Source organism: Vanacampus margaritifer, chromosome 6 (assembly GCF_051991255.1).
Source record: "Vanacampus margaritifer isolate UIUO_Vmar chromosome 6, RoL_Vmar_1.0, whole genome shotgun sequence".
NCBI lineage: Eukaryota > Metazoa > Chordata > Actinopteri > Syngnathiformes > Syngnathidae > Vanacampus > Vanacampus margaritifer.
The window spans coordinates 2,271,135-2,291,252 of record NC_135437.1 but is presented as its reverse complement, the minus strand read 5'-3'; the positions used below and the strand labels follow the sequence as shown (position 1 = coordinate 2,291,252).

The 20,118-nt window shown below is 38.3% G+C and overlaps 1 protein-coding gene across 8 annotated transcripts in view; it reads left to right on the top strand.

The window, feature by feature from the left end:
• The window catches only part of LOC144053972 (muscarinic acetylcholine receptor M2-like), a 69,400-nt gene that overhangs the window by 9,259 nt on the left and 40,023 nt on the right, over positions 1-20,118 (top strand). For all 8 annotated transcript variants that reach the window (XR_013294571.1, XR_013294570.1, XM_077568945.1 and 5 more), the window contains exon 2: positions 17,837-18,026. Coding sequence is in view for 6 of the 8 variants with exons in the window: in XM_077568945.1 (XP_077425071.1) it covers positions 17,874-18,026 (153 nt within the window). In the remaining 2 variants the exon portion in view is untranslated. The remainder of the gene's footprint in view (positions 1-17,836; positions 18,027-20,118) is intronic.

The window sequence follows — 20,118 nt, the reverse complement described above, 5'->3', positions numbered from 1 at the left end:
GTGGTTGAAAGTGAAAAAATATTCATAAATGACTAAGTTATCTCACTTCAAAGGAAATGCCAGATTTTGGCAAAATTACAAGAGTTTTGTGCTATTCAGAATTAATGCCATTGTGAAAAACTGGGCATGCATAAAAAAATTCTATTGTTATGATTTATGACCTTGTTTGAGCCTCTAACTATGTCATATGAAATATTCAAATTAGTCTTTTATTTTATATATATATACAGCATAGTTAGTCTTGCTATTAGCATAATACTGCTATTGTTGTCCATAGAGGGCATTAAAAAAATAAAATAAAATAAAAACTATACATGTATAGATAGGTCTGACGCCACTGAACATTTTGAGTGGTTGAAAGTGAAAAAATATTCATAAATGACTAAGTTATCTCACTTCAAAGGAAATGCCAGATTTTGGCAAAATTACAAGAGTTTTGTGCTATTCAGAATTAATGCCATTGTGAAAAACTGGGCATGCATAAAAAAATTCTATTTTTATGACTAATGACCTTGTTTGAGCCTCTAACTATGTCATATGAAATATTCAAATTAGTCTTTTATTTTATATATATATATACAGCATAGTTAGTCTTGCTATTAGCATAATACTGCTATTGTTGTCCATAGGGGGCATTAAAAAAATAAAAACTATACATGTATAGATAGGTCTGACGCCACTGAACATTTTGAGTGGTTGAAAGTGAAAAAATATTCATAAATGACTAAGTTATCTCACTTCAAAGGAAATGCCAGATTTTGGCAAAATTACAAGAGTTTTGTGCTATTCAGAATTAATGCCATTGTGAAAAACTGGGCATGCATAAAAAAAATATATTGTTATGACTTATGGACTTATTCAAGCTTCGAAATATGTCATATGAAATATTCAAATTAGACCTTTATTTTTTCCTTAATACAGCGAGCATAGTTAATTTTGCTGTTAGCATAATACTGCTATTATTGTCCATAGAGGGCATTAAAAAAAACGTCTTTTTTTAAAAAAAAAACTATATATGAATAGATAGGTCTGATGCCAGTAAACATTTTGAGCGGTTGAAAGTGAAAAAAATATTCATAAATGACTAAGTTATCACACTTCAAAGGAAATGCCAGATTTTGGCAAAAATTACAAGAATTTAATCAAAACTATAATAACGCCCAGTTAAGGTTAATTTTATTGAAAAATCTTTAAAGCTGTTCACATTTTATTTTTTAAGTGGTTTGTACTAAATCAGCAGGCATGAAACTATTATTAGCTATTATTTTTTACAAACCATAACTCTAAGTTATTTCTATGCTACAAGTCTTGCAATCATGTTGCCCTAATAGGCTGTTGTTAAAACTACCCGGGGGGAAAATATTATTATTATTAATTGTGTGTGTAATGTTTTTTTTTTTTAACTTGTATTGACAATTCCGAACATCCGGGCATTTCTGACACTTCCCCAATGCAACACAATGCAAATGCTTCCTTTATTAAGGTGAAAGCAAACGGTGGATTGGAATGTTTTTGCCTGTGACTATCATACAAGTCACACCGATTGTTATAGTAGTCAAACAACATTTCATCACATTTTGAAATCAAAATAATCCTCACAAATCAAATTACATTAATAATGCTTTTCAATGAGCGGATAGATTTTGTTAAACAAAAATGGGAACATCTATGTCCAGTCTGAAAAACATGCTCATGTGATATCTATACATCTACCCAAAACAGAAATCAGGTTCTTGAGTATACTGTACATGCAGGCCATAGTTAACACACGCACTCTCACACATAATTCCAAGTGTGGACATCCCATTGACATTATACATTTCCTAGCCCTTTACCCTAATCTTAGCCATCCTAACTGATCCTAATTGGCCTAATCCTAACCCTTCCCTTACCCTAACCCCAACCAAAACCCAATTCCAACCTAATCTGTAAAACCAATTTTTGACCCTCAAAAAGAGGTCTTGAGTTGTGAGAACCGGCCAAAATGTCCCCACAAAGCACCTGTGGTTCCCACAATGATAGTAAAAAACTGCAATATGGTCCTCAAAAGATAACACATACAAGAACACGCACACAGTTGTTAGTAGTCTTGCCACAGAAAAGACTTGCAATACATCTGTGATGAGTAAGTGATGGAGTAATGAAGTTTCACGGGATTGTAAGAGCAGGAAGGAAATGTCTCTCAGGCACAGTATGATGTTATCATGTGGCCTAATAGAGCCACTTACAGGCTCAGACTTTACATTGATTGTATAATGGAAATACATTGCTTTGTTGTATTGTTAGGTAAGACATATTTGGCAGTATTTTATTATTATTTTTTTTTAAATAGAATCACTTCAACCCCTCTGCCTCAAATGTGGTGTTTGCTGTCAGTCTCGTTTTTTGGTGGGGGGTGGGGTACCATTTTACAGTTTTTGCCCATTGCTTGAACACGTTTTGCCAAATTTGGCTCACTGTGTCAAAACTCTACACACAAGCAAATACGACACAATACAGGAAATAAAGCATTCACATCTATGTCAAATTGAAACAAATCAATCCTTTGTCAAAATGTCACTTTGATGATAAAATGATACCCACTTGCATCATATGAATACGCTCTCAGATCAGCAGCTTATACAAAACACAGCAGACTACACTTCCACAGAAGGCACTTTTTCACAACCAAAAGCTTAAATACTAATTCCAAAATCATCACTTTACAGTAGTGTCTTTTCCATGGCCTCCAAGCAAAAAATAAATAAAAAATCCTCTATAGGATTTAGAAATGGTGAGGACAAGTACACAACCTCATATTGATCATGGTTGGTGAACCAGTTCTGGACCAGAGCAGCCCGATAGAAATTATCATTATCCCAGACAACAACAAACCTGGGCTGCTCTGGTCTATCTTTTACAACTTCATCATGAAGTGCATCTAGAAATGTGATTATGTGCTTGCCCTTGAAGACTTATGGCGGCACACAATGTTTTCTAGTCGGAATATCCTTATAAAGGATTAAACCGTGAAACGCCCTATCCACACGAAAGCCCGTTTGAATGTATCCGCACAAGTTTCTTACCGTTTGGGCAGTTCGTCCACACGGCGGCGCCGTTTTGGAGCTTGAAACCGATCACTTTTGGAATCGGGCTCCATAGTGGAAAGATTTCAAAACGCGCCCCGTACAGTCCAATGTGAACACCATATGCGGGACACTCCTACAGTGAGGGTCGCAGCTCGATGATGACGTTTTGTCATAGTTTGAAGACGTATCTCCAATTCTCACAAACCACCAGTCTGGCGGATAACCATGTCGTAGTTGTTTGGCGCAACCTCCTTAGCCTTTACAGCAAAATATTTTGCGTGATGTTGTTCTTGAATCACCCGCCATTGTCACTTCTCCTGTGTTCGTCTCACTGATCAGTATATACGACTGGATAGCCGATAGGCCATACACGCCCGTGCAAGCTGTTGAAGCGTCAGGGCGGCCATCTTACGCCATGAGCACGACCCCCCCCCACACACACACACACTATCACAGGTGCTGACTCTTGAACTTAGTGCTGATAACAATCCAGATTGCACTTTTCCTTTTTGGCCTGGAGGGTACAATGTTCATGGTCAAGAAAAAAACAATTGTACAGTGGACTCGTCACTGAGCACACACAAAAAAAAAAAGTTTTATTAAAATATGAAAATGTTTTTATGTCCAAAACATTCATAAGGTATATTAAAGAAGCATTGTGGACATTGGTCACTTTTTTCCTTGCAACTCCCACTTCTGGCCTTAAGTGTAACTGCAGTCTCTGTGTAAAGCAAAACCTCTTCTCAAGTCTCCAAAACTCTAAACACATTTTCTGCTTTACATATATTTCGTAATTCAAAATGGCACTTTTGAAATGCAATGAACACGGTTCTCGGCATAAGGAACATTGGGGCACAATCATCTTGGTGGGGGGCATTGACCCCTAAGGCCCACCCATGGCGACGGGTGTGATCTGACATAAGGTCACATGTTTGCAATTTCAAAACACTGCCATTCAAAATCACACTTCATTAGCTAATTGGCCAATATATGTGCCGCCTGGCCAAACACCTCAATGGTTACAGTTTTTCTAAGTTGCTAAAACACTAAATTGATTGCTAAACTCTTAATTGATTCAAAAGTTCATTTTCCCAGTAATATTTGCTGATCAAAACGTTGATTAGTTCCCTGGTTATTCAGTTTGGCCCAGTAGCATTGGATAGTTGAGGATAAATGGCAGCCCGCGTCCAGCCATTCCCGTCAGTCGTTTTTTTCCTCATCTCGATTCCTGTTTATCACTGTGTTCCGACGTGCATTCCTCTCCAGATTGCTCAGCTTTGTAGCCGAGTCCATTCCCATTCTGGTCGTGGCGATGTTGGATGCAGCTAGGTCACTCCTCACCTGTGACATGTCGTCACAGGCCTTGTACAGGCCGGCTTGTACTCCAGTAATAGTGCTCAAAGCCACAGTGGCCATTTCCACTGCCTTTTTTTTGCCCACCCTGCATTTTCCTGACCATCCGATGAAGCCAGAGGGCTCCAATCCCTAGCAGAAGCATCCCAGCCACCAGCATGACGAACAGGTAGAGATTTTCGGCGTCTTCAAATTCGAGTGAGGCTAGAAACAGCGGCCGTCATCTTCCCCAGCTATCTTCTGCATATCCAGACATGAAAGTTCCAACCGGACATGAGGGTTGACCAGGTCCAGTTCTCATCATAGAGAAGATCTTGTCCAGAGCACTTAAAGACCAGTTCACTAGTTCCAAATTGATGTACAGGCTAGAGTCAATACTTATTTCAGCAGTCAGGACAGCTGCTATTTCCAAGTGGCGTAACAGTTCCCAAATGACTATCAGTCCTTGAACAAATATATCACATTTAGCCATGTTTACTTTTTTTCCATGAACCCCAAGCTTTGTTTACAGTTCAGGGTTTTCCCCCAGATTTTGACCTTACATGCAAATGCCATCATATCCAAAAGTTATATTATCATCAATGTAGCTGTTAAATAAAAGTTCTTTGAACGTTTTTTTTTTTTTTAAAGCCAGTCAATGTCCCTGTGTTAGTTGCTCCAAAATCCAAGTTATTCCATTGTTTTACACCAGTACAGGAGATCGAAAATGATTTTAGTGTAGTTCTGATACAACTTTGTACAAATACATGTTAACCTCTAAAATCACATTTTGCTTCCCTGGCCTGGAAGACTCGTTGCAGCCCTAGTTTTAATAATTGTTTTTGTACGAGATTATGCCCATTTTGTAATCTTGGATGGTAATACTTGAGATCGTAATTGAATTTTGATTAATTGCACAGCCCTAGCTCACATAAACATGGTCACAGCCTCACTGAATGCGACAGATACCATGCTGCAACAAATTGTTGAAGATCCAAAGTGGCAGAATGCATGAACAGTGGCTGGTCAAAAGGAGTCAATCCTCAGTTCTTCCCTGTGCGAGCAGAATTGTGTGTGTCAAACGTCATTATGCTGAGGAAGGACAAGATTGTTATTCTGCAAAATATGCACAAAGACATGCTTTGACGTCTTCACGAAGGAGACCTGGGAGTAGAGAAATGTAAGAGAAGAGCACGAGGAGCCATCTACTAGCCAGGTATCAACAAGGACATAGAGGAAATGATTCAAAAATGCGAAATCTGTCAAAAACATCAAAACAAACAAGTCGAGCCAATGCTGATAGCCAACCTTCCTACAATTCCTTGGCAAAAGATGGACACAGATTTGTTTTATTTGCATGGCAAAGACTATCTTGTTGTTATAGACTACTTCTCTAACTAACCTGAGATTGTGCAACTCTCCAGCACCACCACGCAGTCTATTATTGTGCACATGAAGGGGATCTTTGCAAGACACAGAATCCCGTAGTGTGTTGTGAGTGACAATGGTCCTCAGTATGACTGTGGAGAGTTTAAACATTTTTGCAAAACAATACGGATTTAAACACGTTACTTCAAGTCCTTTGTATCTCCAGGCAAATGGTCAGGCAGAAAAGGGAGTACAAATTGTTAAGAGACTGTTGAAGAAAGCCAAAGATAGTAACTGGTAAGACTGACCCTTACCTCGCTTTACTAAGTTACAGAGATTCTCCTTTGGAGTTAGGAGCATCACCTGCTGACTACTTATGAGTCGTAAGCTTCGCACCACACTTCACAGATGCCACAAGGATGTAACGACAACATCTGGATTGACAACAAAAGGAAGCTCAAACTCAAACAGAAAATGGCATATGACAGAGCAACAAAATATCTGGAACTTCTTTGTGAAAAGGACAATGTGAGGATAGAGGGACCTGATTGCTGAGACAGAAAAGCAACTGTACTAAGCGAGGTTGGACCTAGATCTTACATTGTGGAAACCGAAGATGGACAAAAAGTGAGGAGGAACAGGAGGAGTCTGCTAAAGACTTGTGAGGACAGTGAGAAGCCTGAACCTGCAAACCAGGAAGATATACAGAAGGAACAACAAATTCAACTGCAGGCAACTTCTCAAATCAGTGAACCTCTGAGAAGATCAACAAGACGTAGAAAACCAGACAGACTTATTGAGAATGTTTGATTGTTAAATTGTTTTGGATGAAAGTGTTGCAGTGTTGGTGAACAAATGTAAAAAAATTAATAAAAAAAATAACAAGAGAGAGAGAGAAATGAGAAAATTGTTATATGTATATGTTATTATATTGTATTGTTTATTATCACTTTTTCACAGAGAAACAACTCCCACATAATACATCCGATTTACACCGTTCAAATTTCAACTTGTTTCAAAAATTCACACCTTCCTGGGTATTTATTGTCTGATTCCACATTCAGCAATGCATTCAGCATCAGATGTTACTTAATATAAATACACCACATAAGCCATTAATCTGAACCAGATAAAATGGGTCAGTGGTTAGACTATTTGACTAGACTTAGGACCTGGATTCTATCCTTGCTAGAAACAACTGTTTTGTAGAAATGCAATATTGAATACTAATCATTGTCAAATGGCTTCACATCCATGACTTTTGATGTCATTCGTCATTATTCAAAATTCAATACAAGCTTTTTACATACAATGTCACGAATTCTTCTATGACTAAAATTACTGAGTGGTTAAGAGAAAGGGCTAGTGGTCAGTGTTCCTGGGTTCGAATCCAGCTTCAACCCATCTTTAACACATCAAATCATTGTCAAATTATTTTACTATTAATACTTTGTAATTTTCATTTAATTTATCTTCCAATTTCCTTCATAAGAATCAGGCTTAGCATTCAGCCATTAGCATTCCTAAGCAATTTCTCCAGAAATTCCACTTAGTCTAGTTTGTATATGTTATTTGTATGGTTAAAAGAAAAGAAAAAAAAAGCTTTGTAATAGGTATTGTTAAAACTTTGGAGGGGAGATGTAATGATAGCAGTTATATCATTATCCACTTTTTCAACATTAGTTTACTGCCTGTAGGTTCCACTTTCAACATTGAACTCAGAACAAAAAATAAACTTAAAAATTTAAATTGAAAATATGAAAAAATGCACTTATATAACTTCCAACATAGGGGTTTACGACGTTGATCCTCCTCTGCCTCTAAAGGCGACATCCTCATCATTACAGTGACAGTGGCCTTTATCAGTTGAGGACTATGTCACAAGAGTTCACACCCCGCAGAACCCTAAGTAACGTCATATTTTACGCCAATGATGAAAGAAAGGGGCCGTACAGCGGAGCGGCGAGGGCACCCACACCCACCCCACCTCCAGCCGTGTGGTGGGGCGGAACACTGGGGGCGGAAGGAGAGATGGGAGCACTGGGAGAGGAGCGGCACCCCGAACCCCAGGCCCAGCGGGGAAAGTCATGCCAGCGTACCTAGTGAAAACTAACCCTGTTACTGAGTTTGCCAGCTCGCCGACTGGCGAACTCTAAACCTACACCAAGGATGTGACCCCACCCAGTGTGTGTGTGTGGTGCATTAAAATTGGGAGCTGGTGAGGTGGAGCAGAGGGAAATGATATCCCCCCGCTACGATCCAACTGCTTCCCAGACGTGTTGGTGAGTGTATGTGGTGCATTAAAAAATAAATAAATAGGTGGGGCGTGGTGGCACGGCGGGGATACAGATGGGGGACCGCAGCACTGCTTAATGCTGCGGTCTGCCCCAACCTGAATCCAAAAGTCAAATTCCGGAGCTGTAGACATGGGTAAATACATTTTATCTGTATACGAAAGTAACTTATATATTTTTGCGAGGTTTTTGTTGTTGTCGGAGAAAGCTTTGTAATATCTTTAGCTAAAGCAGGCGGTTGGAGCGTACCCCGTAGTGTTGGAATTTGTTTCTTTATCATATTTTTAACTTGCAGATAATGTAAAAAAAAATCTTTAAATATTTTAAAATTATTTTTTTAAATATATTAAAATATTTTAAAATATTTTTTTCTTTCCTGGAGAGCTCAGTATTGTTCATTCGATAATTTTACCGATTTGACATGTCATCATCATTGCTATCCTTTTTTTTTTTTGTATGTGGGTGATGTGTGTGTGTGTGTGTGCGTGTGTGCGAGTGTGTGTGTATTCATTAGTTCACCTAAAACCTATTAAAAAAATACCATACCGTTCACCTTAACCGAACACTTTCAGCCAGAGTCGTGAGGCCGTCAGGAGACCCGAGGAAGGACCAAAGAAAGGAAAGTGAAATCCAGCACCGACCAGACACCACCCACCAGGCCGCAGACAGACGAAGCAGAGTGAGATCCACAGACACCAGCCTCCACCGATTCAATGACCTGAAGAAGAAGCAGATTGTGTCTGAGTTTCGATAGATGCTGGTGTGGTGGATCTGGCATGCATGAAAATCTCCACCAAAGAGGGGAGCCATCGACCCCTGCCAGGACAGAGTAAGCGCAGCACCTCAGGGCCCCCCAGGCCGCGGCAGCGCCAAAGGACGACCCCCGGGCCCCGCAGGGGCCACCGGCCGGAGAGCAAACCCAGGAGCAGGAGCGCCCCCAACCCAACGCAGCAGGACAGGGCACTGCAGGCCCGCCAGGCACCCCACCGGTCCACAGCCCCCGCTCCCCCCACACCCCCCATCCACCCCGCCATCCACCCCAACCCAGACCCCCCACAACCGGGCGGGAGGCGCACCTGCCCGCCCGGTTTTATTTTGTATTTTTGGAGCAAGGATGCATATGATATAAACATATTATCAGAGAAAAGAGGATGGAGATGTGTAATTCCTTTCTGCTCCCACACACCTAAATAAAACGATTGGTTGTTAAGTTGAAAGTCGGTGTTATGCCATATGGGAGAAAGCCCGCCGGGCTCCAATTGGGCTTTTGTAATTTCTAGTGCCTTCCACCAGGCGGTCAGGGTTGTGGAAATCATTGGGTTTTTAAAACAATTATGTCGCTTAATCGATGTTGTAATAAAGAGTAAATCTAAAAGTCTGAGGTTATTACAATCCTTCTGTTCTAGTTCCAGCTAACAGTTAGTTTCTCTGTTGGGTTGTGCCCATAGAATTATATTTGTAGCTGGTTAGCTATATATAGTAGTGCATAAAATTTGGTGCCTCTAGACCTCCTTTGGATTTACTTTTCTGAAGGCCAGATAGACTAATCTTTGCTTCTTCTTTTTTTTATTCCAGTAGAATTTTGTAATGGCCGAGTCCAATGACTGGAATCAGTTAGTCATAGGTTTGAATGGAATCATTGAGAAAAAATAATTTATTTTGGGTAAAATTTTAATTTTAATGGTGCCTATTCGTCCTATTAGAGAAATAAGAAGATTATTCCAGCGCTCCAAGTCACTGTAAATGCTATCCAGAAGTGGAGTAAAGTTTAAATTAATTAAATCAGTTAATTTACGTGAGATTTTTATGCCTAAGTATTTTAAAATTGCCTATAGGAAATGAGTAGTGTGGGTCCTGGCTTGCAGGTTTTCATGAATTTTCTGTAAAAGGTAGTAGTGTTGATTTTGTCTAGTTAATAGAATAATCTGATAAATGTGAGAATTTAGTTATTAAGTTAAATAATTCCGCTAACAAGAGTTTTTTTTTAAATAAAGTAAAATATCATCGGCATATAGATTAATTTTGTGTTCTGTTACCCTGGAGTGAATTCCTTGAATCCTTCTTTCCTTGCGTATAGCTAATGCAAGCAGCTGTAGAGTAACACTCTGAGATGTAATCCCATTAGTAGTAACTGTAGCTTTAGGAGAATCATATAATACTGACACCCAATGAATAAATGACTTCCCAAAGCCAAATTTATTTAAAAAGAGCAAAAGGGAGGACCAGTTAACTTTGTCGAAGGCTTTTTCTGCATCCAACAATATAATAACTGCCTTTTTATCATGCCACTGTGACATGCTAATAAGGTTAAAGAGCCTCCTAATATTATTAGTAGAGTGACGGCCTTTAATAAAGCCTGTTTGGTCGCTATGAATGATTGTCGAGATTACTGTTCCTAGTATAGATGCGAAGGCCTTAGCGATCATTTTAATATCAGTGTTAATTAGTGAAATCGGATGGTAACTTGATGGAAGGGTGGGGTCTTCTTTTGGCTTTAATGAAAGTTTAATTGCTGCTGTGTTCATGTGTGGATGTATGTAACCATTAGTTTTAATTTATGTTACTACTCTTCAGAATAATGGAGCAAGCATTAATCAAAAGTGCTTAAATGCTTAGTGCAAAGTGCAAAATATAGCCGGATAACCATCCGGGCCAGGTGCTCTGCCGTTAGGCATAATATCTAGAGCACTGTACAGCTCGTTTATAGTGAGTGCCGCATCTACATATCTTTATATTCACTAGATAACTGAGGTATATTTATGCTACTGAGGAATGTCTCAATATGCTCTTCTGGTTATTGTGTGCATTCACCAGTTGTCCCTTTAATAGTGTCATGTCTTGTTTCGTTCTGCCCTCGGCTGGTCATTTGTTTCCTGTCTTTTTTTGTTTTCTTGGAATGTTGGTGGGCGGAATTCCTGTGTCTCACCTGCAGGCAATCCTAATCAGCAGGCTATTTAGACACAGGACTCACGAGAGGAAGATTGCCAAGTTATTGTTCTGGCTGCTTGCCATTGTCTCAGCATTTTGTTACACTCATGCGTTAACCTGTAATCTCCTAGTTCCTGCCAGCAGTACTTTTTGTCTTCCGCTGTTTCTTGTGAAGCTTTTGAAACTTTCGGCTGAATGATTTGGAAAAAGAGTCGAAGTTTCAAAGCTCCATAAGACAGATCGTACCGGTGACATCTGGTGGTCAGCTGGAGTCATAGCAGCTATAATCTTCAAAGTGATTCGCCTGATTGATTTATATTCCAACATAACACCAGTACATTCAGTCTTACATTTGTGTCTGTCAAATGATCATCAGGTACACATGGAAGTGTTGCAATACTTTGACACTGTACCAGTATTATGGTTCAATGTGATGTCCTGTTACTCATTAGATTTTGGATATGATCAACATGATTTGGATATGACACAAGTGCGCTGTGAAGCCAGATGACACGTATTTCAACATCAGTCTTTGGGAGATGTGACTGAGGGTCTTGGAGAAGTGCTTATAGCAACTCGGTGGAAAATACTTGGGTCAAGCCTGTATCTTCTACACACGATTTAAAAATAATGCATAATTGGAAACTTTAAATGCATCATTGTGGGAGTACTTTTGTTGGAAACATACCGAATAACTAACTTTTCCAGGTGAACATAAAGTGAAGCAAATATCTACATGAAGGAATTGTGCGACTGACACCGCGCCAAAAGGTTTGAATCAGTTACGTAATTTCCGGTATGTCATTAGCGCGCATAAAGCCGCATACGTCATCAGCACGTGATCGCGGAGGTTTCATCGGGGCTTTTGATACATTGTTTCGAGCAGTCTGTCTCACTCGGCTGACACATGCTCCGGAGTCTCAGTGTCAAACGTCCCATCTCTATTATTTAGTAGCCTATCTTCCTCCCGTGATACACCGCCCACCTTCCTTGGTTAGTTATTTAAATTTTCTGTAGGTACACGTTGACCTTTTGTCACATAGCTTTTAGTTAGTGTTTAGTTATGCATCAAGCTCCTTTTGTTCAATAAAAACTGTCAACCTTGCCCACCATTTGAGTTGCATTTGAATCCTTCACCTGCGTTTTTTTTGCGCACGCCTAACAAATAACCGTTAAAGGAGATTTTTCCCGATTATGTTGAAGTTAGTTTGCAAGAAATTTACCAGATTTGTTATTATATTCAAAGTGTATGTATTATAAACTCTGTTTTTTTTTTTTTTGATAAAATATCATCTAACTGTATTTTTGTATTTTGTAAGTCAGTCCATATTTGGGTTTATTGCGTATTCATCCGTCAGTTAAATTTTATCTTCCAAGTCTTTTTCAAATTTTTTATCCTGTTTCTTTTTGCAAGATGAATATGATATAATTGTACCTCTAATTACCGCTTCCCAGAGAAGAGATGGAGATAAGTCTGGAGAGTAATTTATTTCCAAAAACTCTGGCCACTCTTATTATTTTGTCAAACTCTGCGTCATTTAGCAGTGAAATGTTAAAATGCCATGTCGGGGGTGGTTTAAAGGTATAGTCAACTTGTAGGGGAAGGGAGACTGGTACATCGTCGCTAATAATGGGATGTATTTTTGTACCAATTTTATCAGCAATAGAATCATTTGTAAGAAAAAAAAGATTATTCTTGAAAAAGACCGGTGCACCGTGGAAAAGAAGGTGAATTCCTTTTTAGTTGGGTTTTTAAGTCTCCAGCTGTTGACGAGGCCAAAATCATCCATGTATTCCCCTATTACTTTAGTAGATTGTAATCGCTTTATCCATGTACATGTATACATACATGAAAAATTCATGGAAAAAGGTCAGATCATCATTATTAGAGACATATAAATTACCAAATGTATATATTTTATTAAATATAGTCACCTGAATTGTAATGTATCGGCTCTCTGGGTCTGTTACTGTATTATTTAGAGTAAAGAATAAATTCTTATGTATGAGTATACAGACTCCTCTTTGTCTACTGTTATAAGGGGCAGAGTACAATAGACTAAAATTCTTGTCAATAAGTAATTTTTCTTCAGATTTTTGTAGGTTTCTTGTAGGAGACAAATATCTGCTTTTAATTTTAAGAGATGGTCTTATTCTTTTTACGTGTGAGCGAGAGACGCACACATTCCAGGAGACCAGAACTAATTTATGCATACAAACAATATGAACTCAGTCCTGTGTATATATCTGTATAGGCTACTTGTTAATATTGGCATGTTATAGGATGGAATCAAAGTGGTTCATGTGATTTGTGTGAAATGAGAGGTGACGTGTAAGTGAATATAACAGTGAATAGCGATAATAGGATGGGCTTTGTTGGCCCTACGGGCTCGAAGCCGATGTACACAGTGAAAAGAGATATTATTTACCGTCTCCTGAGAAATTTTTAACGTTATCTCGTTAGAGGTCACTTACCTGTTGGCCGACTAATTCCAAACTCACCTTTAATTCCTTGACGTCCTCGCAGATGAGGCAGAGGACATCTAGTTTTTTGTTTATGGAGTCCAGCATACTGACCGAAACGTCCGTAGAAGTTAGATCATCCGTGTCTGTCGCGGAGTCATTTTTTTACTGGAAGGTTTCTCGTAAGAAGGATCCTCCATCATGCAGCTGTAAAAGTATCCGTTGATGAAACGTTCGAGGTCCTCCACGCTGAGTGGTATTCCAAACCTGCCGTATGAAAGAGAGAAGACAAGTTATATGGTGGTTAAATTCGGATTTGGTTAGCAAAATAGAGCTAGTTCTATCTTAGCAGCAGGGTGCCGCCATGTTCGGTATTCCTAGTCTCGCTGCATGTCTCGCGATAATCACAGTATCTCGCAATAGGGCCCCCAGTACAGGCTTTCCTGTATTAATCATTATTTCGAGACATCATAAAGAAAACCTCATTCTCCCGAGGGATAGGCACCCACTCTCTTGAAAGCTCTCAGCTTCTCTTTATCATCCAGGACTTGTCCTGTGTTCATTGTAGGGCAGGTTCCTCTGGTCACTGCTCCAGGTCAGTTGCTTCAGCTGCTCCACGATGGTCTCTGGGGATTTGATGACCGTGACAAGAAGGCCTCTTCTGGACATGTGTTACTCTCTTCCATGGCTGTGTCGTAGGTCTTTGCGCCGTCGGCGTACTTCACCTTCAATCTTGCGGGAAAGAGAGTTTGAAATCTGATTGTCTTTCAAAGTTTTGCGGCTGGCAGCACATTCTCTTCTTTTTTTCAAGATGAGAGGAGGATAATCGTTGTCAAGAGATATGTGCTTATCTTTCCAAGTAGAGCCTCAAATCTCGCTTATTTAGAGCGGTATTATTTGAATTACTTTGGTTCAGTCCAGTTCAGAGCTCCCTTACACCACCGCCATCACGGCGATGTTCCGATCGGAAGTCTCCACGCGGCCTAGTTTTAATCCGGATAATGATAACGTTATTGATGCGTGCATTTTGATCAAGCTCCTGTGCCAGTTTCTACAAGTCAGCAATGCGCTGATCTTTATCTTTCATCGTATTCTTCTGGTCCTGATTGTCAATCCGCAGCTGTTGGATTTCCTTCAGAAGCTCTTGGTTTTGGTTTTGATTCAGATCCATCTTTTGGATCAATTCCAGCATCTTCTTACTCATTTCAGATATTGTGCTCTCCAATTTAAGAATAGTAGTCTTTAAGTCCTCCATCTCGTCAGCTCTTTTCCCACTAAGCATGTTGAAACAAAACAAACAAACAATGGAGTTGTTGTTACAACTAGCGCCTCAGGAGTGAGAGCAAACTCATGGAGCAAAAATTAAATAAATAAGCGTCCTTTCTCGATCAGTCAGGAACCGACTGTCATGACGCATGCACCTGATTGGAGTGAAACACATTTAAACAGATTAAACACATTTAAAACTTTTCCTAAATACAGTGATACACGTGTTGCACAATTTTAAAAACTGGCAGAAGAATATGAACACAACTCCAACACAGCTATCATCTTTCAAACACAACACCCTATAATTGAACACACGTTTCCAATGAAAGAAGGTCCATGACCGACAGCCATACAGTACACCAGGGCAAATTTATTGTAGTTTTTTGTTATGGAAGTGCTGTTAGGCATGTCATTTTGACTAGGATTTGCTAGATGCATGTTTTTGGGTGCTGATATCACCGATTATGTTTTGCTTAATGGACGTTTTTGGTTAAAAGTGCCGATTTTGATTTTGACTTGATCAGTTTTGTTCTATGCATGTAAAATAAACCTTTCTGTTGACTACATGCCCTGGATGCTGTGTCTTAGATTATTTTAGGTATTGTCTAACAAATTTATTTTTACTTGTGAAGGAATATTGTGATTACTATATTAAGTGTAATCTTTGCGTGTCCAAAATAATTGTATTCAGGATCTGATGAAGAAGTTTTCTTGCAAGAATTTATTTAGAGGCCTCTAAAGACACAGTCAGGACACCCACATCTGAATGCAATGTGCAGCCCCCAAGTGTGTGACAATTTACAGAACATCGACTCATTTATACTCAAAAGATAAAAGGTTCCTCCTCCCGGCTCTTGATTGAACAAAGGGCAGATGTCATCTCCTAGATTGAACAGAGGTGTAATGTTGTTAGTAAGCAGACGTTTACATACAGACATGTTGATTCCAGGTTGAACAAAGGTGTAATGTTATTAGTAAACAGACATTTACATACAGTTCCCCTTCTTGACTGGGGGAACAAATGCAATCAGGATCTGACCCCAGACCTTCAGTCCCTAATGACAAGAGACTCTGACAACATCATGCACATTCCCCCTCCAACAGCATTGAGGGTACGAAGATCAAATAAAGTTCACAAAATCACCATCCCACTGTATTCTTTTAAACACTCATGATTATATCACATTGATATGCCTATAAGTAAATTAAAAAACAGTAAAACATCAAATTGAAAATGTTAAATGTCTTCACTTGCCATGTGTAAATCTGGTAATGTGAATGACGTGTGTGCCACTTGGTACAAAAGTTTGATTTTGATAAAGCTATATATAGTTTTGGTTGCAGTGCTTCATGTTGCAGGGTATGTGAGGGATTTTGCAGTTCGGGTGTATGGTTTTGTGAATTGTGTTTCGTATTTTGATAAAACCAGCCTAGCTTGCAAAATTGTATTCAATCTCACGTTCTCTCCAATGGTAGGCAGACATAACCAGTCACCCACCATGCTGCCTCTAATCAACCAATGACAGATAATGTTAAAGAAAGCCCATTTGTTCAGAAAAAAAGCAATACAGTCACTCTGCAATAGAGACTTAAATTACAAAGTAAAATACAATCAACTTACCCCAAATTTAGGATTCATTCATGATAAATTAATCAAAGTGCAGAAAAAAAATGACAACTCCAAGTTTCAGTCTTTGTTGAAAACAAATTGAAATGAAATATTATACAGGTTAAGTGTTAAGCAAGACACTATATAAGTTGGGAACCGAATACACACAAGTCAAAGGTCTTGTGTTTCCCACATTAAGCAGGAAAAATAATTTAATATTGTTAAATTATTTTTTTGTTAATTAATTAAAAACACACTGTCACTAATATATTATGTTTGTGTACATACATAGTGTAATTAGTGTACGCATTATAATGTACGTTAAGCATTTAAACATGTCAAATTATAGAAATTCTTTCTTTTTTTTAAAAAAATTGTTTACTCATTTTTAGCAGTTCTAAAATTAAATACATTAACTGATTACACTGAAAAAACTAGTAGCACATTGAAGTATACCTAATGTTTTTAATTAATTGTGAATAACTGAAAAAAAATAAGTAAATATAACTATGAAACCAAGTAATATTTACAAGCGAAAAAGTAATTTTTATCAGTGTATCAGGGTAGGTGGCTAGCCATGATACACGGTCCCATCAGGGTTTACTCTTCCAGGTCTGTTAAGATGCTGTTTTATGGAAACACTTCTAGTGGAATAGCAACATTCATTTACTGCGATTTCTTATCAGACCAACACTCCTTGATTTACCACTGTTATGACATTTCTGACTATATTTGGACAGTTATTAAGTCTTTCTCTCAGCCTAATCATAATTTAATATCTTAAAACATGTTCTCTTGGTGCTGTGATGTTTATCCCCAAGAAGTAATCCAGCATCTAAGACCCCAAAATGAAAGAGACTGTCTTAAAAATTAGCCTGTGAGATGTTGTGTGTCGGTGATCCTGTTTGAGCCTCGGAGGAAGCCTATGAGCAAACAGCAGATTGAGTTATGATATCTGCTCCCTATTTGCGCAAAAGGGAGGCTTTCCGTAAAAGCAGTCATCTCCAAATCAATAATGACGCAAAAGATTATGATCTGTTCTATATCATTTTATTTAATCAATAATTACATCTTGTATGCAGTCGGATTTGAAATAAAGTACTGACTAAGACATGTGTGTATTCCCAAAATGCGGCCGCTCTGTTTTCAAACACAGCTGCTGAAGTCTTTATTTGCTCACCTGGTCACTGTTCACACGTACTCAGTGTACACATACTCAAGTTGAAACACTGTCAAACACCTGCCAAGTGTTACACATCAATTAGCATTGGTGCACTTCAGTGGAGTGTAATAAAGTACAAATGAAAAATGTTACTGTTTCCGAACTTCAGTCTGATTACACTTAAGTAAAGGACTCAAATCTGTACTTCTGCTGTTACCAAAATTTATTTTATTATTTTAAACAAGTATTTGTACTTCTGCTTAAGTACAGGGTGTGAGTACTGTTGCCCCCTCTGTTGACCTTGTTAAATAAATTAAACCTGGTGTTTTTTTGGTATGTGCAGTGTGAATGACCTCTGACCACATCCGAGAGTGGACGCAATGGAGACTGTAAATACCAGCAGCGGGGATGAGGCCGGCCTCTTCTCTGCCAGTCCTTACACGGCCGTGGAGATTGTGCTCATCATTCTGGTGGCGGGATCCCTCAGTTTGATCACAGTCATTGGAAACATCTTGGTCATGCTCTCTATAAAGGTTAGTTCATTGCGTTTTCGTCATAGCAGTTGAAGTCACAATGGTCAATGAGTAAAACTCAATGACTATGTTTAGATGCTGGCAATATTTTGGTTAGCTCAGAATTCTGGTTTCTGAAAGATTTGGAACAACTCCTTTACATGCGTGAGTAGACGCGTTACTCCAGTAGGCCTGGTCATGTGATCCAGCCCTATACAGTATGAACCCTTGGGCTTATATATCATATACAAGTCCGTCTCCAAACCGTGACGCATAGACAGCGTCATGACACAATAGTTAATTTCCACTTCTAATTTTCAACAGTCGATAAAATTAAACATTATTTTATGTCACTTTCCACACTGACAAAGTAGTGGGTTTCCTCCTCGCTCCAGGAGTGTGTTGCTGTGCTGTGTCAAAAAAACACCATGTTTGTTTATCTCTGCTTGTGTATTTTGAGGGGTTGCGCGCCAGATGCAAGGACTTATATACATACATATGTTCATACTACGAATTAGGGCTGGATGATTAATCGAAATAAATAATAAACAAATCAGTGTATGTGTTTTCAGATTTATGTCACACATTTGTGACTTCAGTCACACATTTGTGGATTCTCCTTAAACATTTGTGACTTTGGTTATGGATACAAATTCTTTTTATCTATTTATGGATCGAAAAACGCATTTGTAAATAGTTTTGGCACAATAATAGCCCCATAGACACCGTACGCTGGTCTCGCTCTAAATGGGTATCTCATGCCAGTCTCTTTAAGCTTCTGGTATTACCGATAGCACAAAAACATCCATCCATTCATACAAAAGCAATGAAATAATACGAAAAGAGCGCCATAAAGATAGCTGTTAGCCCACTAGCTCCACTGAGTTCGCGCCTAGTATGTGTGTGTGCCCGCGCGCTGCGCTTGTGAGTGCCGACTCAAAACTATTTAACAGACATGACAGGCAAAAAGCAGCACAAGTGAATATTACTTTTTTTTCTTTTCTTTTTTCTTTCCTTTTTTTTCCCAGGAAAAAAAAAGCAAGTGAATATTACTGACATATTTAAACAAGCTGGCATGCAAATTATCATTTATTGATTGGGGGAAAAAACTATCCCTTTGTATGTCCGTTTGTTACAATTTGCCTTAAATAAGTGTATAAATTATATGCTTAATGATGTTTACAGGAGGAAACTTATATATTTTTCAATTAAAGATATATACCTGTAATTCATTAAAAGATGCCTCTGCCAAATCTAATGGGGAAAAACGGGGTCTTCAAAGCAGCACATACCGTCCATAGAATACAAAAACAGTTGCACCCCTAACGTTGACGTGATGTTCGGCCGTCGTAATATAGTAGGGACTAGAGGTGTCTGTCGATTAAATTTTTGTAGTTAATCGCATGACTTCAATAATTAACTCACAATTAATCGCACATTTTATATCTCAATTTATATCTAAATTTATAATAAAGTATACAATATTTTTTCAAATTTTTCACACTCTGAACATAAAACTGGGAAGAAATGTTAACCTAATAGAAATTTGGTTGCATTTTTTAGTCGTTGATTCAGTAATTTCATAACAATTCATAAAAATTAAAAAAAAACAATTAAAAATATGTACTGTATTGTAAAAAAAAACGTTTGACATTGATTTGTATTGGTCATTTTTTTTCACTACATGGCATAATTGTGTTTGCAAGACAATGTTTTTTTTTTCATATTAAGAGCTGACTAATTTTTAACATGAAGTAACTTGTAAATTCTAAAAACTGCAAAGCATAATGTGACCCCAGTCCCCACAAATATATGCATTGTTATTTAATTTATTACTTTTAAATTGTGTTACAGTGACTCCTTTGCACAACATTGAATACTTTTATTTTGTTAAGTTCAATACGAATGTGCATTGTAAAATTACGTTACTTTTACTGGAAACAAACCATAATTGTGTTATTTTCATATTAAGAGCTATCTAATTTTTAATATGAAGTAACTTGCGAACTTCTGTGCACATTTTTAAATTGGTAAAATACAACTTGACGCCACTCCCCGCAAATATATGCATTATTATTTAATTTGTTACTGCTAAATTGTGTTATAGTGACTC